The sequence below is a fragment of the Bos taurus genome, chromosome 1 (assembly GCF_002263795.3).
Source record: "Bos taurus isolate L1 Dominette 01449 registration number 42190680 breed Hereford chromosome 1, ARS-UCD2.0, whole genome shotgun sequence".
Lineage (NCBI taxonomy): Eukaryota > Metazoa > Chordata > Mammalia > Artiodactyla > Bovidae > Bos > Bos taurus.
This window is the reverse complement of record NC_037328.1, coordinates 74,479,326-74,505,037: the sequence shown is the minus strand read 5'-3', so window position 1 is coordinate 74,505,037 and position 25,712 is coordinate 74,479,326. Positions and strand designations below refer to the sequence as shown.

Below are 25,712 nucleotides of genomic sequence, written 5' to 3'. Positions count from 1 at the left end.
AGAAATATACAGCGAAACTGAAGGGGTGGCAGGAGGGGACACCAGAGATGTAAGCAGGAGCTGGGTCCCCAACCCGCCGTAAAATATGCTAAGGAGTCTGAACTTCACGTGAAGAATCATGGGTTGTCCCCGAGGGCTTAGGCCTATTTAAAAGGTGACTTAGTGTGGAGAATGGATTTAAGGGATGTGAGAGTCAAAGCAGAAAACCCAGGGAGATTCCTGCAGTAACCCAGGAAACAGACAGTAACGGCCTGAACTAAGGTGGTGACCGTGGGAATGGAAAGAAGAAAACAGAGTCTAATGGAGGAGGCAGAATGGACAGACCTCAGTTCCTTTTCAGCTTTGGGGTAGGAACATGAGAGAGGGGCTCAGGGTGACTTTCAAATTCGTCTTATGACTCTGGTGAAAGATGCCGTGGTTGATTAAGGAGGAGCATAGATTCACGTTGGACAATCAGTTCATGGCACCTTTGGGTTAACTGAGTGGAACTGTCCAAAAGTCAGTCAAATCCAGGCTGGGGCACAGGCTCAGGAGGCAGCAAGAGAGATGGGAAATGACTCAACAAGAGAATCAGAAAAAGTATGAGCAGAGAAGGGGCAGAAGCATCATCAAGGGCTGGACAAAGAAATACAAGTCCATCCCTCACATGGAGATGGAGGAAAAAGGAGAAAACCAGCAAGAAAACGTTGCCATGGAAGCCAAGGGAGGAGAGTTTAGGAGAGACTGATTGACAAGGTCAAGCTGGAGAAGGAAAGACAAACCACAACACCATGTTGTTCCCTTTTGGTTGGTATTTCCTTCAGGGCTGGTTGGCATTTCCTTCAGGGCTGGTTGGTATTTCCTTCAGGGCATTAATCTACCTTATTTTTTCACTGTCCATCTCCTTCTAAGACTTGTAACCCAATAACATGAAGATTTGTTCTTCACTAAATTCCTGCTGCCCACAGAGGACTTGCTGCACAGAAATTCTCTAAGATCTCTTTTGAAGGGATGTATGGAGAATGCCTGGGTGCATGTTTAGGAAGGAATTGGTAACGAAGGAGAAACTGCAGATGAAACGAGCAGAAATCATCCCCCAGGAAGAGGGCTGGGCTGGCAGAGAGGATGGGACCCAGTAGACAGAAACAGAAGTAGGCTGGTCTTAAATGACACTCAGAAAGATCATTTCCTACCCATCCTCTTCCCCGAGAACCAGAGATTATAAAATTCTCTCCCATGACTTTCTACACGGCCATTCCCCTGAGATTTTATTCCAGGAAAATCATGAGTAAGTAGTTAGGGGATAAGACTTCCAGTTCTAATCCTATGCATCGTGAGCATGAGATTTTCAAGAAGTGACCTCATCCCAGTGACTGGTTTTTTTTATAGCATGATGCCAGTGTGCTTCAGTGGTTTAAGTCGAGACAGTGTACAAACATGTGCCCTGACAGAGCAGGGAAACAGGACAGGGTTTTTATTAAAGAATCATTCACTTTTGAAAAGTAGTCACTTACCCCACTAAATAGAAAGGTCCCTCAGCTCACTTAAAACCCAGTTCAGTTTATAAATTTTGATTTCTTAGTAAATGTCCTAAGAGTACTTTTGACATCTGTCTTTCACTGAAAAAAAGATCAGCTCCCCATTCTCCCCTCCCAGTGATAACCTTAACTGTCCTAATTAAATGTTCTAAATCTGGAATGACATGGGGGGAAAGGGGGGTTGCAGAGCCTGTGCCCTCATAAGACTTGCCCTAATTTACTTAGCATCAAGGGCCCAGTTGACCTTTACCCAGCCTTAAATCAATCAATTAGCTGAGACACACCTTCTTTCTTTCAAAATGAGGAGACCACATGGATAAGATGATATTTCACACAAATCACTTTCAATAAACATAAACCACAAGCACTATAAGAATGTTTGCCCTGAGGCTGCCAAGAAAGGCCAAATGATAGAATAAAAAGGCTCTGGACCAGAAGCCGGAAGAATCATATTAGCAACTGGCTTGCACTGGAAAATCACACCAACCTCTTCTCTACTCTGCCCACCACTCCCTGTCTTCCATCATCTCCATCAACAATTAACACCACCTCATGTTTTATGCCAGAGCTTCCTAGGTGATGCAGTGGTAAATAATCCATCTGCCAATCAGGTTTGATACCTGGATCAGGAAAATCCCTTGAAGAGAATGGCAACCCACTCCAGTAATCCTGCCTGTAAAATCCCACGGACAGAGGTGCCTGGCCGGCTACAATCCATGGGGTCGCAAAGGGTCAGATATGACTGAGGAACTGAGCACAACAACACAACGTTTTACACCAGCAACCAGCACAGAACCTAGCACGGTGATGACACTCATGTTACGGAAGGCATAAGGGGTTAAAAGCCCAACTGCTTAGGTTTGAATCTAGCCTCTCACCAGCTTGAGCAGGTAACTTAACTACTGTAATTTATCAGGAAAGTGAGGATGGTAGCAGCAGCCCCATTACAGAGTGGTTGTTGGGATTAAATGTGTTAATGATTACAAAGCACTTGCAACAATGCTCAATAAACAGCAGGGAAGAGTTTCCCAGTATAATCATTATCACTGTCGTGGCCAGTGTGACCTCGAGCAAGTCACTGTCCACCACAGGGTTAAATTTCCCCACCAGCAGCGTGATGAGGTGGATGAACTAATCTCAGGAAGATCCCCACTAGCTTAACTCCTCTGTAATTCTCTGAATCCTATTACAACTCTCTAAATCCTCCTAAGGTTCTGAGCTCTCAGACCAGCAGCAGAGAAGATCACCAGGAGTCTTAACAGCCCAGAGAGCTGGACCCTGTATCTCACAGACTACTCAGCCAGCACCCTTCCTTACTGTAGATAACAGACTGTTTAGAGATGAAAATATTCACTGTGATACTCAAACTGTACAGACAGCAGAGATGTGAGAAAAGGACACGCATCCTGGTGGCAGGGGGCGGGGGTGGGGTGGGGTGGGAAACAGACTAGGAACAAAGACACAAAGAGAACATGACACCCCAGAAACGCACTGTACCCACCGGGTTATTTCTTTAGCATTCTTCATCTGATAGCAACTCAAAACCTTCAAACTACAAGGCAGCTGTGTAGCAGGGAAACATTCCCTACCTACAAGTACAGCTTCTCAAAGTGACTTTAATCCCTGAGAGGTGCTCCCCAGGGAGCAGACACTGCTGAGGCGAGTCTTAGGTGCAAACACCTTTCTCAGGAAGCAGCCACTTGCTGGACGTTTTACCTCACCTGCACTCTGCCCAAAAGCAAAACCAGAGTCAAGAAGATCAAGGTCCCTTTCCATTCTGCGTCTCAGTTTCCATTTCTGTAAAATGGAGGGGGGAGGAACTCAGGCCACCTAATTTCCAAGTTTCCTAACAGCACTGAAATTGTATTCCATCAACGATTTCCACTTTACAGGAGAAGTTTTTCTTAATGAGGTTAAAAAAGAAGATCCAAAGTTACCTGCTAATTTTCTGTCTGAAGCTAGATTTCCTGGGTTCACATTCCCAGTCTACCACTAGCTCTGTGACTTTGGGCAAATTACTTAACCTCTCTGTGTTTTGGATAGCTCATCAGTAAAGAAGAAATAACACCTTCCTCATGGGGTGTTGTTAGCATTAATTTAGGTAATAGACATAAAGTATAAAGCACTACGAACTATTCATATTGGAGTGTGGCTATTATTTTCAATTATAGTTTTCTGATTCCAAGGGAAAATTTACTTGGAAACAGTATCCTAGAAGTAACACAAACACACACAGAGAGCAGGTAGACGAGAATCCTGGGTTCTAACCATGATTCTGCCCCCAGACTAGCTGTATGTAATGGATGAACACTGACCCTTCTCTAGGCCACAGATTGCAAATCAGAGGTGATAAACTGGCAGCCATGGTGTTCTGTCTGACCTACAAGGGAGGTGAGAGGTGATCTCCTTCACCAGTGCAGCCCCTTACTCCCCAGCATCCCTGACTCTGAAATCAAGAACCACCTGGCACTCACCACACTGCCCACTACTTTCCTTACCGCCCAGTCCCTGATGGGCCTTTGGCTCCCCAGCTAGGATACAGAGAGACAACCCTTTCTCCAGGGGCTAGGAGCCCCTGGATGACCATATGCCAGTGGGACTGTGTTGTTCCAGATCAGAAACACAGCCTGCATGAAAGCAGGCTGCACACACCAAGGGCACAGTTGAAAGAACAAACTGTTGATTTTCTTTATTAATCACATCACCATTCGCATAAGCAGCTGTTATTATGAACAGCTGCAGCTGCTAAAAGGCTGATCTTGAAGCAGGCTAGAAAAGTGCTTCCAAGTTGCATACCAGCAATGGGCAAGTGCAGACCTGCAGTCTATTGGCTTGGTTCTTCCTACTGGTCCTCAGTGCCTCTCTCTGGACCAGAAATCCTCCTTCTTCCATATCCTGGCATGGCGTGGGATAAGGGAGGTTTCTAGAATCAGCTTAATACACAGAATTTGAGGTGAACGTCAAAGGACTTCATTTTGATTTCCACCTCAACTATTCAGTGACCCTAAGTGCGTTACTTCTCCTGATTATCGGTCTCTTCCTATGCTAAAATACAGACAATAATAATACCTACTTTTGAGGGTTGTTGTAAGGAGTCAAAACTAGATTATGCCTATGAAAGTATTCTGTAGACTGTGGAAGTCCAGGTGAAAAAATAAAAGCTTATTATCTTCCCATGAAAACTGCAGTTTGACCCATAAATCATCTAATACAGAATTCACTGTTGCTGACTTAGGGCTATCAGAGGTGAAATCAGAGAATCACATGGCTATAAAGGGCCTTTTGAAGACCTATAATGCAACTTTGACTGTGTGGATCACAATAAACTGTGGAAAATTCTTGAAGAGACAGGAATACCAGACCACCTGATCTGCCTCTTGAGAAACCTATATGCAGGTCAGGAAGCAACAGTTAGAACTGGACATGGAACAACAGACAGGTTCCAAACAGGAAAAGGAGTACATCAAGGCTGTATATTGTCACCCTGCTTATTTAACTTATATGCAGAGCACATCATGAGAAACGCTGGACTGGAAGAAACACAAGCTGGAATCATGATTGCCAGGAGAAATATCATTAACATTAGATATGCAGATGACACCACCCTTATGGCAGATAGTGAAGAGGAACTAAAAAGCCTCTTGATGAAAGTGAAACAGGAGAGTGAAAAAGTTGGCTTCAAGCTCAACATTCAGAAAACAAAGATCATGGCACCTGGTCCCATCACTTCATGGGAAATAGATGGGGAACAGTGGAAACAGTGTCAGACTTTATTTTGGGGGGCTCCAAAATCACTGCAGATTGTGATTGCAGCCATGACATTTAAAAACACTTACTCCTTGGAAGAAAAGTTATGACCAACCTAGATAGCATATTCAAAAGCAGAGACATTACTTTGCCAACAAAGGTCCGTCTAGTCAAGGCTGTGGTTTTTCCTGTGGTCATGTATGCATGCGAGAGTTGGACTGTGAAGAAGGCTGAGCGCCAAAGAATTGATGCTTTTGAACTGTGGTGTTGGAGAAGACTCTTGAGAGTCCCTTGAACTGCAAGGAGATCCAACCAGTCCATTCTGAAGGAGATCAGCCCTGGGATTTCTTTGGAAGGACTGATGCTAAAGCTGAAACTCCAGTACTTTGGCCACCTCATGCGAAGAGTTGACTCATTGGAAAAGAGTCTGATGCTGGGAGGGATTGGGGGCAAGAGGAGAAGGGGAGGACAGAGGATGAGATGGCTGGATGGCATCACCGACTCGATGGACGTGAGTTTGAGTGAACTCCGGGAGATGGTGATGGACAGGGAGGCCTACCGTGCTGCGCTTCATGGGGTCGCAAAGAGTCGGACATGACTGAGTGACTGAACTGAACTGAATTGAACTGAACGCAACTTTTCTACACTGTCTCCCCTCTCCTCCAGTCCCGGAATGCTACCAATAAGAGCCTAGACAAAGGACGGCCCCATTTGGGAAACCTCCACTTGCAGGAAACTTGCTCCATTCCAAGGCAGGCAGTTCATTCCATCTACCATGGGCTTAATCTGAACACAGACCACTTTACCTTGTAGAGGCCAAATCAGACTTGCTGTAATTTAAGCACCCTTGAAAGTGCTCAAATGTACCCACCCCAGGGCCTTTGTACATGTTGTTCCATCTACCCGAGTACTCTTTCATCTGTCCTCAGATGACCAGGTCCTTCTTATCCTTTCAGTTCAAATCTGTCTACTCCAGAGAAACCTTCTCTACGACTCTTCACTCCATCCTACCTAGTTACCATCCATCATGATAATCTGTGGTTTTTGTTTTGTTTTGTTTTGTTGCACACATCCCTACTTGTGTGTTTATATCTTGCTGAATTCCCCAGAGAACATAAGTCCCACGAACACTTATGAGAGACTTGCTTCTCTTATTCACCACTTTGCTCTCTTATGATACAATAGTTGTACCATAGTAATCACATTAGTTCATGACAGGCACTCAAACATATGTTGAGTGAATTTATGAATTAATGAATGAATGCTTAATTCTATGCACATTGTAGATATTTAAATACTCAGAACAGAAACCTAAATAATATTTATACCAACTCTCACTACTGACAACTCACAAGTAGTAATCATGTCTTCTTATGTTGAGAAAAAAATATATAAAAAAATAAACAAATTGAATAACGGCTCCCCAAGCCAGCTTTATTCATAGCAGCACTGTCCCTAGTAATCTGTCTCTTTATCTCATGCAAAGGGAATTCATGAAAAGGCACTTAAGTGCATGAAACATAGATAGCTGTTTCCTGGAGACAGGGCCTGACATAATGGCATAATTATGAACTGTCCTTAAAGAGATCACTCAGCTGCAAGTAGTCAACCAGGTCCACTGTAAATGCTGTCACAGACCCTCAGAACCAGATGAGCAAGCCTAACAACCAGACATGAAGAATGCACATCTACAGGGTATGTACTGAGCCATGGTACCCTCGCCCACTATGTACCCCTGGGCCAGTAGAGAGCAGAAAACCTGGAGAGGGATGAAAGTTGCTACCCTTGCCTGGTCTGGGGACACAGACTCACCTCAGCAGCCATGAAAGATGTCTGGGGAGAAAAGCCACAGGTTCTTGGCAGGCTGTGTGCTGGAGCAGAAAACACTGGAGATCTGGGTGGAGTCCTATTCTGTAACTTCCAACTGAGTCATACTAACCTTCCAGCATCTCAGTATTCCCATCTGTAATTGGAGGTTACTAGTTCCTACACAATCTTTCTCAGAGGCTGGTCCAAAGAAGAAAGCCACACCATACCAGATGCTAATGCATGTTGTAATCCACAAAAATGTACTGTGATTTACAAAGCACTGCACAAAGATAAATTACTGATGGCAAATTATAGTAGTTTATAATCATAAATAATTGCTGCAATTACGATTCCAGAATAGGCATCCAAACACCTGGAGGCTGACTGATAAGCACAAGGAACACCTTCATGGGAAAGATGACTTATGCTTTCTGTGCATCTTTTAAAGCCCCAGGCATGGGCATGCAGGAGGTTCACAAGTACCCCAGATGCCCAAGAAGAAAAACCTGGATCTACAAGAAAGGGCACGTTCCCACAAGTCATCATTTGCTGCTCTCAGACAACAAGCTACAGCAATTACTTGAGACATCTCTTAAAGCGCCCTAAGTCTCAAGGATAAATTATTAAAATCTACAAAGAAACTTCCCTACCATAAACAGAGACCAGATCAAGATTTCCATCCTTGACTCCAGAGAAGATGTCATAATATGGCTTAATGAGAGGTGGCAATTATAAAGAGACAATGTCAGAAAGCGCCCGTGCCTTAAATTGCTGTTTAGTTGTTAAGTTGTGTCTGACTCTTTTGCGACCCCATGGACTGCAGCCTGCCAGGCTCCTCTGTCCATGAGATTTTCCAGGCAAGAATCCTGAAAAATTGGGTTTTCCCAGGGTTGCCTGAAATAAGAAGCTTTGCATAGAAGGGCTCTTTGAAAATGCATCAAGTCATTAAACTCTGTTAGCACCTACTGTTTACATAACTCCACTCAGTGCTGCAAAGATAAGTGAGCAGGTAATATTCAGCCTATAGCATGGGGAATAGTGCACCAAGGGCTATAAAAGGCGACCAGGTGTTAGAAGAACACAGAGGAAAAGGAAATTTTTTTCCTCCTGGGAGAAATACAGGAAAGCTTCATGAGTCAAGTGGTATTTGAGCTGGGAGAAGAAAACAAAACAGAGATAAGATTTCTTTAGAAGCTGAGATTCTTAACTGCATCTGTGAATAGGCTTTTAGGAAGCCCTACAAAAAAAAAGAGTATATTTAAATGAACGATAAAGTCACACAGGACTTCAAGTAATTGGTATTAAAATACAAAACTTACTTTAAAAAAGACAAATATGTGATAGAGTACCATATGTGATTCTTTATTAATGCGGTCAATAAAATCTAGCAGCAAGTCTAACATCTACCATAATTTCAAAGCAGCGATGAATGTTTTTTGAGACATCTGTAACGTCTGTAATATGAAATGACAATGTCTGTGATTTCTTTTGGCAACAAAAGCAAAATACAGAGATACTGCCAATACTACTATGGTCTGTTACCTACTTTTATAATGAAAGGAAATGAAATACTGCAGTTGTTGTTTAGTCACTCAGTCATGTCCAACTCTTTGCCACCCCATAGACTGTAGCACGCCAGGCTTCCCTGTTCTTCACCAACTCCCAGAACTTGCTCAAACTCATGTCCACTGAGTCAGTGATGCCATTCAACCATCTCATCCTCTGTTGTCCCCTTCTCCTCCTGCCTTCAATCTTTCCCAGCATCAGGGTCTCTTCTAATGAGTCAGTTCTTTCCATCAGGTGGCCAAAAGTATTGGAGCTTTAGCATCAGTCCTTCCAATGAATACTCAGGTTTGATTTCCTTTAGGATTGACTGGTTTGATCGCACTCCAAGGGACTCGCAAGAGTCTTCTCCAACACCACAGTTCAAAAGCATCAATTCTTCGGCACTCAGCTTTCTTTATGGTCCAACTCTTACATCTAGCCACGACTACTGGAAAAACCATAGCTTTGACTATATGGACCACTGTTAGAAAAATGATGTCTCTTCTTTTTAATATGCTGTCTAGGTTTGGTATAGCTTTTCTTCCAAGGAGCAAGCATCTTTTAGCAGTCAATAAAAATAAAGATGTAATTTTTCCCTTTTCAAGTTCAGAGATTCAAAGTTATTGTTTCCAAGGACCCAAGTTAACAAATTCAGATAGAGAAAACGGCCCAAACAAAAGAGTTATTCAGGTAAGGCAGGCCAAACCCTCAAATCTCACCAACAAGAAGGTTCTTCATCCCTCGATCGTTATATTACAAAATGTCCTGTAATTTCCAAAACAGTATCTTTTTTAAATAAAAAATGAGTGAAAGAGGCTAGAAAACATCTTTCCACAGGTTATATATAGTTTCTTTCTAAAAGTGGAGTAGATGACAGCATGTTGGTAAGTTTACTAAGAAATGTACATATATATGCAATAGGATTATGTATGAAAAACTGTATGCAAGTATGAGTGACTGTAAGCATGTTTTATAAACATCGATGCCCAGAAAAAATTGTGCATCAAATATTAATAATAATTAGAATTCAGAGGTGATTTTACTTTTATCTTTGTATTTTCTGTAATTGGAAAATGGGCCCGAAAATACCCCAAAATATTAGGTGATTTAGGGTAGCTCACATTCCACACAGTATAAAACAGAGCTGGTACTAGCACTCAGAAACATCCTTCTTTTGTATCTTCAGCTTTAGCACTGAATGCACCTGAACACAGGAGGTAGGCATAATTATTTGCCCCAACTTAACTATTTAGAAACTGAGATTCAGAAACTTGCCCAAAGTCACAGAGAAAGTAACTGGAGAAACTGAGACTAGAGTCCAGTTCTCCTGTCCCTTGAGAAGGCAGAATAGTATCACTGTTGAAAGCAAGGGCTTTTGCAACAGCCTGACCTTGGTTAAGTCCCAGCTATGTCACTTAGTTGCTGGTAAACTTGGACAAATTCCTGAATTTTTCCAATTCTAGAGTTCCCCATACTTCTTTACTTCAAAGGGTTATGCTGTTGATGGAAACTATCCAATAATGTGAAACCCTATGACAACCTCTGACATAAAAGAAACATTCTCATCTCAATCACTATGCCTCCCTGTCTCTGTCCCGGAGGAAGGATTCCAGCATTATCTTCCAGAAGCAGCAGATGTAACTGCTCGTTAGGCTCAGCAGCCCAGTTCTAGTCTCAAAAGTCAACTAGGATCAGCTCACTGTGTGTATGTACAGCTCTACTGAACCAGAAATGCACAGTATCAGGCTGAACTGAACATGGGACAGGATGTTGGAGTGCTGAGCAGCCAGTCTGGGGATCTCTAGTGATTCAGATTCAATAGGTCTGAAAGGGGATCAGAGATTCCCAACTGTTAAAAAGCTCCAGGAGAGTCTAAAGAGCTAACATTCAATGACAAGTTCCTGGTTTGACATAAGAGTCCACTATTTCTGTGAATACAAAAGGGGCCCAGTCTAATCACAAGCAACGCATCACCCAATGGCTGGCACGACAAGGCCTCATGGAAAGACCAGGGCTCTTCTGTCATGAAGGGCAGTGACTGCCTAGAACAGTGGAGGGAGAATGGAAACCAACTCAAACTAGAAGCAAAAATAAATGTAGAGGGACTTCCCTGCCCCAGATGCATAATGTTTTCAGAGCTGGAACAGACTTCAAAGATGACTTTGTCTGTTATACAGATACCACCACACATCAGTGACTAGAACGCAAAGGAAGTTACCAAGACTTAGCAACGATTCACAATAAATCCCCTCAGTAAAGATGGCTGGATGAATTCATTAAGGAAAAGTAACACTCAAACACCCGAAAGACAAGGCTTCAAAATGGCCTACTCCGTAGACACAAAAAGTGCCTAAAAATATGGTAGATCTGACAGCACTCAGAAACACTCAAACACATGTCTGAAAGGAGACAAGAGTGAGCAAACCATTCTCTTTTTGGAGTTGATGGGCAAGCGGAAGAGGGAGGGGTCTCCCACATGAATTCAAGTTTTTGCTCACTATTTTACTCTTATGACCCTACATACTGTTTGGCAAACAGTATGACATTCAGTAATTACTTGTTGAATGCATGAATGTAAGAAAGACCTGTATATGTATGGCTGAGTCCCTTTGCTGTTCACCTGAAACCACCACAACATTGTTAATCGGCATTGTTAATACCCCAATACAAAATAGAAAGCTTTGAGAAAAGAAGAGAGACAGGACAAAAGAGACCATCTCTGCTCCTGCAGGCTAAGCAGGGCACTGAGTGGTACAGCACTCCCCAGGGAGTGGGGCCTCTTTGGTTGTCTGGTCCAGAAATGACACAAACAGACTGCCCACACAGTGGAAGGAACATGAGCTTTCGGGTCAGACATCCTTTTACAGGTTCAAACGCAACCTCTGTACGGTCTTGGCATAAGTACTTGACCTCTTTGAGCCTCAGTGTTTCATCTTTAAAAGGGGATAATACCATTTACTTCACCTCTAAAAGAGGCATGATGATATTTATCCTTATAAAGTCTCTGGGAAAAAAATTACATTAATAGATTTATGCAAAGTAGCTAGCACAAGGGCCAGCATACAGTATGAACTTAACAAATGGTAATGTGAGTTGGAATTAATCATGCCCTCTACAGCCAGAGCCTTTCTTCTCCTAAGTCACCTCTAAATATACTCTGTAGTCTTTCTGATAGGAAGCTGCAGAGATAATCCTAGTGTTAAGTTCACTAGATTTTCTAAAAATGCCAATTTCTTAAAAATAAATAATAAAATCGTGTATACCTTCCTTTTTGGTTTACAAAGTAACTACATATGCAACCATAACAATTCTGAAACCATGCATTACTATATCCATGTTTAATAGATGAAAATATTACTATCCATGTTTAATAAACAAAATTATTATTATTTGTGTTTAATAGACGAAAAAACTAAGACCACTTAGCCAGCAGGAGGCAAACTAAGACAGGAACTATAGGTTTTAACATTTATTATAAGGACCATCATTTTCTCAACCTGAAATTCAAAACAAATGATCCTTTTATGGAATAAAATATTCAAATTCAGATTGCTCCAGGACTCACCTCAGATGCTGCCTGGATTACCCTAATACTTACAGCTGAAATCAGAAACAAATTTCTGAAAGAAGAGGGAATACTTTGTTTTTAAACAAAGTCCCTCCTTTGGATTTAATGCATCAACTCTTTATTAAAAAAAAAAAAAAAGACCTAGAATCAGGCCAATGTGAGATTTAGCAACCTCTTCCACTTATTAGCCATGGAACCCTGGATGATTCTTAATCCTAGTAAATTTCAATATCTTTATCTGGATAACAGGAAAGCAATACCTACTTCTAAAGTTATGTGAAATTCCAGGCACCAAGAAGGCAGTCAGTAAGTGATGACTCCTCTAATGACCACACCATGGTACTGACCATTTGTACTGAAGGGGAAGTATATGGACTGCTTGTTTCTTCCTGGTTCTTCTAGCTTCTGCGTAACCCCTGTTCTGCATCTGTTCAATAGGGATACAACCAGTCTTCATCCAACTTCAGCAGGGGAATGAAGATAACAAAAGAGCTGGCAGAGATATTATGCAAACACCAAATATTATTAAAACATTAATGAACTCTGGCAATTTCCCTGAATTTTGATAAATGGCGTTTATTATGCACTGCCTCTCCCACAATCTGGGCTCTCAAATATTAACTAGATAATAACAGCAATCATTCTCCAAAAAGACCAAGGTGTAGAGAAATAAAAAGCGAATCTAGATGACTCCCACAAACACCTACTTCCAAAGGAATCAGAATCTCCGGACAGAGAATGTTAGGACAGACCACAAAGCCACTGTGTGCCCAGTAGTGGGCTCAGACCTATTCCATAGCATATGCAGACCTCCACTTTGGTAGGGCAGTGGAGTTTCCTGGTACTGACAGGTCACTGTTTATGACAACAGTCTATATCACCACTTTGCTCTTCTGCATAAAGTTAGCTCCAATCTAGATAAAACAAAAAGGATCTTGGAAGCTGGGGGTGCTTATTCCAGGCTAAAAGTCTCAAACAGAGAGTGGCTGGCTCCTGCCAATAGCCTAAAAAGAGAGGTAGTGTTATCCACAGTTCCATTAAAGAGGTTTGCACCAAATTCCCCTGTCATTTCATTCTGTGTGAGGGGATCATGTTTTTAAGCTGCTGACAATCCTCAGGTGCTGCTCCAACAGAGGCAGAACAAAGCCAGGAGGACGCAACCCCACATCTCCCCTCACCCCAACTCACAGAAATAAGGGCCTGGTCCCACCCCTGTAACACCTTAACAAGCTGAGGGTTATTAAGACACCTCATTCGCATATTCATTAAAGACTCTGAGCTGTGGCAAGTGAAACAAAGTGCACAAAAAGAGATTTTGTTTTTTTAAGCCCAGCGAAAATCCGCTTTAGAAAAAGTAAATCCACACGGGGACCCTTGCTGTCGCCAAACCTTCACTTGTCTAGAGCAGCCAGCACCTCATTAAAGGAAAGCAAGCAACACACAAATGAATGCAGCACCGCACACAGGCAGGCTCATTTCGCCATCTGCCTTCTAGTGTCCAGAGGGGTAAGAGGCTTAAATGATATTCTCCTGAATTTTTCTCTCCTGCAGGTGGAAACATCAGATTCCCAGGGGGCGAAAAAGACCGCTCTTGCAAGATCAAGTGGGTAAAAAGGAATAAAAGGGAATTTCGTTTACCTGTCAACACACTCATGACATTCAACACAAAATGAATTAAGCAATAATTCATTTGCCATTCATATCTGGGTAAATTTGTGAAATCAGTGTATCAGCTGTGGGGTTAACACAGAAGTTCCTAATGAGCTGGGCGTTTAAACTTAACCCCTTCCCATAGCCTCCCCTTTTCTGCTCCTTGAGTATCCCTGACTGATGGTGACCAAGCACCTTTTCCTAGTGAATGACCTAGAGCAGGAGACATCGGAATTGATTTGGGGGCTGTAAAAACACAACGGGCAATTTCCATTAGACACGCTGAAGAGAGAGGCAATGATTAAACAACTTAAATAACTGCCCTGAGCATTCTCTGTGTATCCTCACCCTTCTGACAAGCACCGTGCTGGTTTTCAGATCTGAAAGCTTTGTAAGCTTGTAAAGTTTCCCTCTGGAATCCCATCCCACCAGAAGATTAGGGAGTAATTTAAACACACGCACACACATATACACACCCCACATTTGTCTAAATACTAGCTGAATCGTCGAATATCTCAACAGAGTGCTTTCCAACCTCATACACAATCTAGGAACACTTGGGGAGAATGGAGCAAAAGGTAAAATCCAGCCCCAAGTTTTAATGTGCTTCATACAACTTCCCAAAACGTTACTACCCTCCGCGGCCACACGTTCAACTTGTATTACCCACTTCTTGGGCTGTGGGGAGGACGCAAACCGAGACGGAAGGTACACTCTGATAGAACTAGCAACGAGAGGAGGCAGCCGGATGAAATCCAATAGATGGCAGGACGAAGGGAAAAACTCAAGTCTTCCTCTGCAGTCAAAGACCTTTTCAATGAAATTTTCCACTACCTGGTAAACTGCCCAAGAATGTGTTTGTCTAGCTCACAGAGACACGAGGCAGGCAGCGCTACACTGGAGTCCCAGTTCGGTGGAGTGTTAACCCCCAGGCCACGTACTGCATAGCAGCCAGAGTTGCCTCGGTGAGCCGCAAGCTACGTGGGAGGCTCCCACCAGCGGGCTCTCACAGCAATACCCCGAACTACAGGATACTAGGGGGTTATTCGATCGCCCTGCCCGGCTCAATTATTTTCCTATACACAACATTCAACAATCTGTTAAGGACCTGTAGGTGCCAGGCTGGGGGATGGGAGAGGAGCTTTATTCTAATCCAAACGTCGCCGAGGTTCGAAACCCAGGACACCTCTCTCGGCCAGCGAACAGACAGAAAACAAAGAGCAAGGGGCTGGCGATCCTCGGGGTCAGAGGTCTAAGCGCGGTCATTTTCGAGCTGGGAATTAGGAATTCCAAGCTTAGCAAGAACCCTGGAGAAGCACCGGAAATGCTTTGAACCGCTTCAATGGGAAATCTATTTGCAAATCAAAGTTGCAGGAACTCCGGGCGCCCAGCCTACTCGAGCGGGTTACTAGGGAACACCCAACAAGTTTGGCCACCGGGGGCTCGGCGTGACAGCGCCGCGCCGCAAGACTGCTCGCAACTTGTCGCTCGGGAGCCGAGCCAGAGCCCCAAGCTGTCTCCGCTCCCCGAGCTCCAGACAGGACCTGAGACTCGGCGCAGGGAAGGAGCACGTCCGTGCCTCCGGAGACAAATCCCTTCATTGAAGGCGCCGCGGGTTCTCATCTGGACCGCACGGCTTCCAGAGGTTTCCCCTCAACAGTGAGCCGTTTCACCACCAACGCTTCACCTGCCTACCACCCCCAGTCGGCGAGAAATTAACAAAAGAGTCAGTAGTCGGGGGCGGTGCGGAAAAGGGACCCGGGGCAAAGTATAGTTAGGAGGGAAGGGAAGGCGGCTCAGGTTGCGGCGGAGAAAGAATGGAAAAGGCAGAACTGAGATGGGTTATACCCCAGGCACCTGGCTCCGGGAAGAAAATAAGGAAAGAGCGCACGAGAAGGGGGAATGGGTTCTTTACCCTGCTTCCCATCACTCTCTCACACACACACCCCTCTCTTTTTCCTCCTTACCCAGCATGGAAAAGATGAAATCCTTAGCTGTGTGAATCTCCAGTGCTCTCTGGTCGTCATATTCCCGCTGGTCGTGCTTCGTAAATTCTTGGATGAGTTTGTTCAATTCCTCCACCCGAGCTCCCGACCTGAAATCCAGCTCCGGGAACGCAGGCTTGTTGTTACAGCCCAGGGAGGCTGCCTTGCTGGCGGTGGGAGCCGCCATCTTCATACAAAACGCGCCGAGTAGCAGCTCCGCGGCGGCGGCAGCACCCACCCCCGCCCCCCCACCCAGCCCCCCTGGGCCTCCTCCCCTCGTCGGCTCCTTGGCTGTGACCCCGGCCCGTGGGCGGGCTGGCGGGCCGGCGTCTAGGCGGGCGGTCCCGGCTGGGTGCGCTCCGGGCGTACGGGCTTCAGGAGGATCTGGACTGCAGCGAGAGTGCGTGTGTGGCCCCGACACCCTTTCCTGCGGCCCCAAGCCGGCCCAGATGCAGTAGGTCCCTGCCCTCCCCTGGCCCTCGCTGGCCCCGACTACAGCGGTTGTGGAGCCAACCTAAGCCTCCCCCGGGCGAGGAAAGTGAAGTGGAAACAATGTGAAATTCACCAGCTCTGAAATCAACAAGCTGCCGGCTCCGGTGTTACGGAGCCAGCGCCAGCGTCCCCCATTTAAAGGGACAGCGCACCCAGTGGAAAGAAAATAAATGACAGAGGTCTGCGCTCCATACCACTTGCCAATCTGTAGTCGGGCAGACGTGAGAGATGTAGATGTATTCTTTCTTTGCCTCCACTCCCTTAGGGGGCAGGGATTGCCAAGCGCCTTCAAGGAGAAAGAAGCCTTCCTCTGTCTGATTTTAAGGGCGGTGTCCTGGGCGAGGGCATCCCTATGCAAGGTTTCCGTCTCAAGAATTCCAGCGCCTTTTGATGGTGAAGGAGCCCGCCTTAAGGAATGTAAAAACCAACCTTCTGCCCTCTTCTGCACAGACTGCCAAAAATATTAGGATTAAACGTATAAAAAAGAGTGTCCTCCCTGTCCCGTACAGACATTCCCATTAGCCACTATAGTATTCCTACTTTTGCCCTAGGTAATCAAATTTTCCTGGATAACATCTTATTAAACTTAATATAGTGTCTTAATGATGTTCAGCCCGTTCCAATATTAAGATAGGAAAACCGAAGTGTAGGCGTGAGGAAGGGGAACATAATTAATTGCCCCACGTTCCAGTGAATGTTCAATGACGTGGTGAAAATTCTCAAACAGATAAAATTTGAGCTTCTACTATTTGCCAGGCAGAGTGCTAGAATCTCCGTGGACAGTGATAAGACAAAAGACAAGGTTCCTGAGATGGAGTCATACTCAACAAGGCAGATTCTACCTAAGTCCAAGGTCCTTCAGATGTTTTTACCGTTTATGAGCTTTTTGACTCCGACAATTAGGAGGCCTCCTACTCGTTGTTGTTCAGTTGCTAAGCGGTGTCCAACTCTGCGATCTTAGAAAAGGGTTATCTTCCTTGCTAGTTCTCCAAAATCCAACTTGTCTCTATCCCATAGGCTGGATATAAGAGCTTTTTCTTACCTGGGTTCTCATAGCCAAGAATACAAACTCTTCTGTTAATTCAGGCTCTGTCTTTTCCTATAAAATAGAGGTGATAATTCCTATCTCATAGGTTGTTTTGAAGATTACATGAAATAAAGTGGGCCAAGCACTTAGTGAAATACCTGACACAATAAGTGCTGAATTAAATGTTAGCTACTACAATCCCTGGGTCTGGAAGATCCCCTGGAGAAGGAAATGGCAACCCACTCCAGTATTTTTGTCTGGGAAACCCCATGGACAGAGGAGCCTGGCCAGGGCTACAGTCCATGGGATTGCAAAAGAGTCAGACACAACTTTTAGCAACCAAAACAAGGACAACAACAAACCATGGAGGAGAAGGGTAAAAAAGTTTTTGTTAAGTGAATTGGTAATTTCTTTTTTTCTTTACAAATTAAATGACTGAGTCAATTCCTTCTATGCTTTTTTCTGTAAGCTTTCCCTAAGACCCTCCCCCAAGCTGGTGGCAACATCTTTCTCCTTAGAACCTCCACTGCACCCTTTCAGAAACTTTCATATGCCGCTGATGAATTTTGACCTACTTTTATCATTGTTAATGCAAGTTTCAAACTATGAACTTCCCTAGGATGACTGCATCTTACTCATCTTCAGATTGGTCCCTGCACAAAGGTCCTCAGTGTTTATTGCATCAGGTGTTGAATGAAGAACTTTGGCATAACCAGTTAATTTCTTTTTGGGTTTTCTTCTCTTTGAAACAAACTTTCTCACCCAGCTAATATTAAAGAGGGAATATACATGTCCAGCTGAATGCTGGTGCGCTGATGAGGGAGTTACTTAAAACCCTGGCTTTTGCAGGTCTGCTGTGCTGCCCTGATTTCTCACCTGTGAGAGTATTGCCATTATTTGTGCAGTGGAATAAACTATGTAAGCGGTTGGAACCACGATACAAATCGATCCACTCCTATCTATCAGTTCTTCTCTCAGGATCAATGATAGCCGTCAGTAAGACAGCTGGTTGAGGCACAATCATTTCATGGATCAGAATGATACTAGTTCACCCATTCAAGCAACAACCTCCAACCTAATAGAGTTTGAAAGAATTCAGGCAAAAATTTAAAACACTCTTTCTTTGTTAATTTCCCAAAGTGTGAATGATCCAATGCTCCTCCTTGTGATACTTACAGTCATAGAGATAAAACAGGTAGTAGGAATTATGCCTTGTGACTCAGCCATGAGTCTTGGATGTTTTGAATAAGGAAGTCAACAAATGGTCTCTCTGTTCTTCAACACTATCTGCTCACTTTCCATCAGCCAGATCAGAATTCTATGAGTTATTGACCTTCAGTGAGTCTGTGTATTTGAATAATGTCCTGAACAGTTAACTAAATACCTTTTAAATGCTCTTATACAGCTACAATATGATGATACAAACATCCTTTGTCCAACTGGCAAAACAGGGAGAGGATCAGATCATAATTTCCTGAACTGGTCTTTTGGGAAACTTAAACCTCTGAGTTCCTGTAGACTGAGCTCCTCAAGGTAAGTGCTGTCTCTTTACCTTCCTAAACACCACATTTAATACATTTCTTGGCTCACCTTATGACTTTAATTAATGTGTGTAATGAATGAACCGGAGAAGGCAATGGCACCCCACTCCAGCACTCTTGCCTGGAAAATCTCACGGACGGAGGAGCCTGGTGGGCCACAGTCCATGGGGTCGCGAAGAGTCGGACACGACTGAGCAACTTCACTTTCACTTTTCACTTTCATGCATTGGAGAAGGAAATGACAACCCACTCCAGTGTTCTTGCCTGGAGAATCCCAGGGACAGGGGAGCCTCATGGGCTGCCGTCTATGCGGTCGCACAGAGTCGGACACGACTGAAGCGACTTAGCAGCAGCAGTAGCATGAATGAACAAATTAATATCATCTCTCAAAGACCAGGAAGTCAACATTTAGATGATTTGCATGCTAAGATAAAATATCTCAGTGTAAACTATCTATGGGCTTTCCCACTGGTGCAATGGTAAAGAATCCATCTGCCAGTGCAGGAGATGCAAGAGACACAGGTTCAATCCCTGGGTTAGGAAGATCCCCTGGAGTAGGAAATGGCGACCCACTACAGTATGCTTGCCTGGAAAATTCCACAGACAGAGGAGCTCGGCGAGCCACAGTCTACAGTGTCGCAGTCAGTCAGACACGCACATACAACAACAAAAGCTATCTATGGTTTCCCAACAATCACTTGAGTTATTATAAATGTAGGTATTTCTGCTTCTATTTGTGTAGCCTTTTATTTTTCCCTGTGTGTTATATGGCCTAAGAGAAGGAATGGAAATGGAGAGGAAGGTGAAGAGAAACAGAATAATCATAGAAGATATTTAAGAGTGTCTTGGGAGATCCACTGGTGGCTTAGACGTTAAAGAATCTGCCTGCAATGAAGGAGACTTGGATTTGATGCCTGGGTCAGGAAGATCCCCTGGAAAGGGAAATGGCAGCCCACTCCAGTATTCTTACCTGGGAAACCCCATGGACAGAGGGGCCTGGCAGGCAACAGTTAATGGACTTGCAAAGAGTCAGACAGGACTGAGCACTAACAACAACAACAAAGAGTATCTTAGACTTGTAATAAAAGCGCAGGTTTCTAGAGTGTTTCAGATGACTCAGGAAAGATCAATAGAGACTACCATCTAAATAAGCACTAAGACAGGTCATTCCTTTGGGCTTCCCAGGTGGCTCAGTGGTTAAGAATCTGCCTGCAGTGCAGAGATGTAGGCTCAATCCCTCAGTTGGGAAGATCCCCTGGAGAAGGAAATGGCAACCCACTCTAATATTCTTGCCCAGGAAATCCCGTGGTAGAACTGGAGCCCCTGGAGGGCTACAGTTCATGGGGTGGCAAAGAGTCAGACATGATTTAGGGACTAAAAAACAAAAAACAGGTCATTCCTTTACTTATGTGTGCAGCATCAAACAGATCAAAGAAACTCCCAGTCTTTCCAAACTGCTGTCCCACTTAGAGGCAGCTGCTGCTGCTAAGTCGCTTCAGTCGTGTCCGACTCTGTGCGACCGCATAGACGGCAGCCCACCAGGCTCCCTCGTTCCTGGGATTCTCCAGGCAAGAATACTAGGGTGGGTTGCCATTTCCTTCTCCAATGCATGAAAGTGAAAAGTGAAAGTGAAGTCACTCAGTTGTGTCTGACTCCTAGCGACCCCATGGACTGCAGCTTACCAGGCTCCTCCGTCCATCCATTGGATTTTCCAGGCAAGAGTACTGGAGTGGGGTCCCATCGCCTTCTCCGACTTAGAGGCAGAAACTAGCCTGTTACTTTCCCGCTACAAAAGTACATTAGTTTGTGAAAGAATCCTTCTGCTTACTTCTCTGGGGCTTGTTTGTTTTAAATACAACTCTCAAGTTCTGTGGCAAACTCTTAGCCATGAATAACTGGGCTGTATTAAAAACAAAAAGTTCCACATCTACATGATGAATTAACAAGATATAATTTTAAACTAAGATTCTCTGATCTGGCAGAGTTTAAAGAGCAGCCCAAGCCACATGATCTGGCCTTCTTAGGCAGTTGAATATTTAATAAAAGTCTAACCAAGGAAGGTAGCCAGAGCTTCTTATGATTTGTAAACGTAGGCAGGAAAAAGAGGCAAACACCATAAGACATGTGGAATGTTGATGGCAGAAGGTACGTGAGAGATAAATTCCATTCACCACCTTCACTTTGAGATAGAACTGGGACACAGTAAGGGAAAGGACACTTGCCTACATACCAGAGACAGTGCTGTTCTATTTCTCATACTAACTTCAAATTTTAGTAAATATTTCTTGTTTCCAGACCACCAGAAAGGATGTGGAAAATGCTAGGAAACTGGATTAGAGTCATAATAAAAACAAGAGTTGAGTGGCCCTTGGGCAAAATGGACTCATTGATCTTGAAAGTTTAAATCTTGATAAACCAGGGATTGCTGACATTTTGAGTTACTTAGCTACAGTTTGTATTTTTTGTCCTGCCAATAGATAGCGGTCAGGGCTAGAGCTGAATTTCGAGGTGCACGTGACTTCATCTGGGGCAAGTTGGTAATTTTACCTCTGGCAAGATTAGGCCACTAAATTGTTAGTGAGGTCCCCAGAGCAGGGTGGATAAGTCATGACAGTCTATTTGGTTCTAACAAGGTGACCCCAGGGTGAAGCCCCACCCCTCTGACACAGTTTCACGGGGGCTCCTTTCAGTCTCTCCTTGAATCCTGTGCCCTAAGAGCCCCAGGGGACCTGGGTGGTCTAACTTCCTTTGCAGACTGAAGTGATACAAATCACCCAACTCTGTCCTTTTATTCTCTGCTCCTGCTAAGCTCCAGAAAGCCAAATCTGTACCTGTGGAAAGAAGAAAATGGACTCTAGGATGGGGAATAACAATATCCAATAACAATTATTAACCATTGTCTTCCTTACAATGATGGAGCACTTTCTGGTTCAAAGAACTTTGCACATAAAGCTGTTTATCAGATCCTCACAACCTCCTACAGAATAAAGCGGACTGATCAGGATTGTTATTATTATTCCAATAATAACAAGTGCTGCTCAGAGAGATGGCAATGTTTGTGAGGTCATCTGACTAACAGTCATCTATCAGTTCTCTCTTTACATATCATCTCCTGCAAAGGGCTTTGCCTGAACCTCCTCTGCTCCCTCCCCACCCACCTAAAACCCATATAGGTCATGGAGACTCCTTACAGACTCACAACTTTGAGCCCTAGCACTGCTGTTTCTCACACTTCACTGTAGCTGCCTCATAACTTGTCTGTCTCCCTCACAAAAATGTATGTTCTATGTGGACAGAGACCTTGTCTCTCTTGACTACCAACATGTCTGGCATTTAGTAAGGATTCAATACAAGTCTGATAAATGAAAAAGTAAATGAATGAACCAGGTGGCTGGCTCAGGCCCCAAACTCAGGTCTTTGATTTATGGCCCAGGTTCTTTCCATCAGACCTCCCTAACTCTGTTGTTAGCAACTACTGAGTCTTCAGAAAAACACCGACAATCTGTTTTCGAAAGCTTTACACCTTACCTAGCATTTCATACACAAAATCTGCTCCCAAAGCTTGAGTTGAGTTCCATCATACAAACAAAACCTTTCCTTTCTCTTCTCTGTCTTTTAAGTGCAATTGAATAAATTTTATGACAAAATAACTTACAAAACATTAAGTCTAAATATTCAATACATCCTTTTTAAAAAGACGTTTGTTATGTATTCATTGGTTGCGCTGTGTCTTTGTTGCTGCGTGTGGGCTTTCTCTAGTTGTGGTATGCAGGCCTCTTGTCGCAGTGCCTTGCCTTATTGTGGAGCACAAACTCTAGGGCACACAGGCTTAGTTGCCCTGTGGATGTGGAATCTTCCCAGACCAGGGACTGAACCAGTGTCCCCAGCATTGCAAGGCAGATGCTCAACCACTGGACCACCAGGCAAGCCCAGTTTGCTTCACCTCTACATATCAGGTAGAAAAAGCAAATTTCTACCCTAGAAATCTTTTTATTTACAAATGCCTTAACCTGATTGACTGTTCTGGGGAAACCATGGGGCCCCTCTTACCAATCCCTGGACACTGCAGCATCCCCATCTAGCCCTTGAACTTGCCACAAGACCAGGCTCTGGGTCCTCTGCACTAATCCATATCCTGTCTCATATGTACCTTGGGTGCTGGGTCAAGTAGTAAGGAGATGTTTTGGGCGGGGGTAGTGGTGCACAATACCTTATCAGTAAAGACTGGAGATGTTCTGTTTGGTTTGCTGTGAGCAATTAAATGAGTTGCGTCACAGGGGAAATTATATTATTTCTGGGTGGCTACAGAGGATGGTGCTGGGAGAGATGAGATGGGTGGCAGGAATATAGGCTTCACCTCAGGGTACAGAAGCATTTTCTATCCACAGGAGCCTCTCTGCACAGAATATGCTGCAGGTAGTAAACTCTCCCCATCACAGTGGTGTTAGAGCCCTGTTACCCTCTGTCAGAGGTACACCAGAAGAGGTTCCACAGAAGTTGATAAGGAGCAGAGGCTTTGACCCCCGAGGTGCCTTTCAGTCCTGGAGAAGCTAAGTCTGTGATTCTTCTTCAGTTACTATAATAACTGAGCACTAGTTTCCTGTAAAAGACCTCCTCAAAACCGAACTGTATTTGCACTCTGAACACAAGGTGTTTTATATCCATTTTCACATAAGTTCTCAGGATTAAGGACTGTGTCTTTCTTTCTCCTAACTTAAAATACCTATGGATTTCATTGTTTCTGGCTTGCCTACTGTCCAATCTAGCAGGCAATTTCATTCCACCGCCTACAAAGAAATTCTGTTGGTATAGACACCTGCCACACACATCACACACAAATTCTGTATCCAAATTCACATTCAGAGAAACTCTTGGGAGCAAGAAAAGGAAAGGATTTCCTCAAACATATTTGTTTACACATTTATCTTATAATGATAGAGGCTGGCTCTCTGAGCAGGCCTATACAATTGAGCAGGGAATGGTAGTGATGCCTGTTTTGTTTTCTAAAGCTTGTCAAAAAATGATTCGCTCAGCCCTGTCCTGTAACAAGTTTATTTGAAAACCTTGGCTTTTCCCCCCACAACTTTGCCCGGTACTGTACATGAATAGACGGAGTTGTTTCCCCGATCCGAAACCTGGTGTGTTGCGTTGTGGTCCAAAGCTCATTTTAAATTCCAAGCTGTGAAACCTGCAGAGAGGGCATTTGAGAAAAATGCTGACACTCCTTCAGTTCTGACAACATTATCACCCACAGTCATAAATATACTCCTCCATGTCTTCTCAGTCTACTTTTCCTGTTAGTAGTTTCTAAGTAGGAAAAAAAGACCCCCAAACCTCTTAAATAATTCTCTGTGCTTCTACACTGTCTAGTGGAAAAACAAAGAAAAAAGAGAAAAAAGAAGGGAAATACAGAAAAGAAAGGAGGAAAGAAGAAACTTCCACAGCCCACTTACTCTAATTTCCCATGATTCATGTCCATTTAAACTACCCTAGGACTGAGTTATGTGCATCTTATTGTGCCTCCGGATTTTTGTTAGGGAGAGGTAGGGGCATATAGATACACATTATGGATAAATAAATTCAGTTAAAAGCAAAGGATCAGAGGCAGGAGAAGGACTTGTATCTGGATTTTGCCATTACTTAGTTCCATGTGCATGCATGCTCAGTCATGTCCGACTCTTTGTAACCACATGGGCTGTAGACCACCAGGCTCCTCTGTCCATGAAATTTTCCAGGTAAGAATACTGGAGTGGGTTGCCAGTTCCTGCTCGATGGGATCCTCCAAACCCAGGGACTGAAGCCACATCTCCTGTGTCTCTTGCAATGGCAGGCCAATTCTTTTACCATTGAGCCACCTGCGAAGCCCAAAGGAAAATCTTCTTCTCTGAAACTCCTTTTCTTAAAATGTAAATGAACAGAATTAAAGTACCATCCAGGTGTGATGTTCTGAGATTGTGAGTCTGACAGGAAAAGGCAAAGCAGTCTTGAACTGGGTACAGTTTGTATCACATTGCGTTTATTAGTTTATTTTTCCCCAGTCTTTTCCTGCACAGTTGAATACTCCATAGTTGAACATGCTAAGACATTTTTTTAGGTTCTTAGCTTTAAAAGAATTAGCCTGAAATCAGGAGAGGAGAATCTGTAAGTGCATTAAGACTCCCTCCTTGGTGCATCTTGGCTAATAGCCTTTTACTCTCCGCTGGCAGGGGATGGAGAAAAGCTGCTGTGGAAACTCATTCAGCAGCTTGGCCCTGGGGCATGGATGGATAGCCTCTGTGCTCACAGGAAGCAGCCAGGGCTCAGCAGGTATATTCAGACTCCAGAAATTTTCCCCTTAGGAAGAGAGGGAACAAAGGTACCCAAAGAAATTACCCCAGCAAGTATTTACAAGAGGCTGCAAAACAGTAATAAAATAATTTTCTGGCCCTAAAATTAGAAGCAAAGGTTTGATGTTCTGAAGCCCAGGTGCAGAATGAATGTATATATGGGCCCTTATAGCCGGGTTATAAAACACAAGGAATTGTGGTTTTGACCAAAATGTCTTAAGGAGTCTTTTTATTTCTTTACAACAAAGTTATAAAAGGAGTCTGGTCCCAGAAATCTGAGGCTGAAGTTTTCTTTAAGTACTCTGGAGAAGAGCAAATTTCTAAATCTCAGGTAGTAACTGATGATAGCATGACGAATCATGAAAGGAATAACAATCATCACACAATAAATAATATTCGAATGTATAGAATGACAAAACTGGATGCAAAATTAAGGATATTATGGCCAGGCAGGCAAATCACAGATATTAAGGAAGGGTAGGAGGGAGTTTAGATTTCTGCCAGA

General features: G+C 43.9%; 1 protein-coding gene and 1 long non-coding RNA gene across 2 annotated transcripts in view; one reads left to right on the top strand and one right to left on the bottom strand.

Moving 5' to 3' along the window:
- MB21D2 (Mab-21 domain containing 2) overlaps positions 1–16,014 on the bottom strand; it is a 120,932-nt gene extending 104,918 nt beyond the window's left edge. The window contains exon 1 of the mRNA NM_001205856.1: positions 15,804–16,014. Coding sequence (NP_001192785.1) covers positions 15,804–16,014 — 211 coding nt within the window. The remainder of the gene's footprint in view (positions 1–15,803) is intronic.
- Positions 16,015–16,508: 494 nt separating this feature from the next.
- The window catches only part of LOC104970906 (uncharacterized), a 31,251-nt gene continuing 22,047 nt past the window's right edge, over positions 16,509–25,712 (top strand). The window contains exon 1 of the long non-coding RNA XR_009495076.1: positions 16,509–18,873. This is a non-coding gene — a long non-coding RNA (uncharacterized lncRNA). The remainder of the gene's footprint in view (positions 18,874–25,712) is intronic.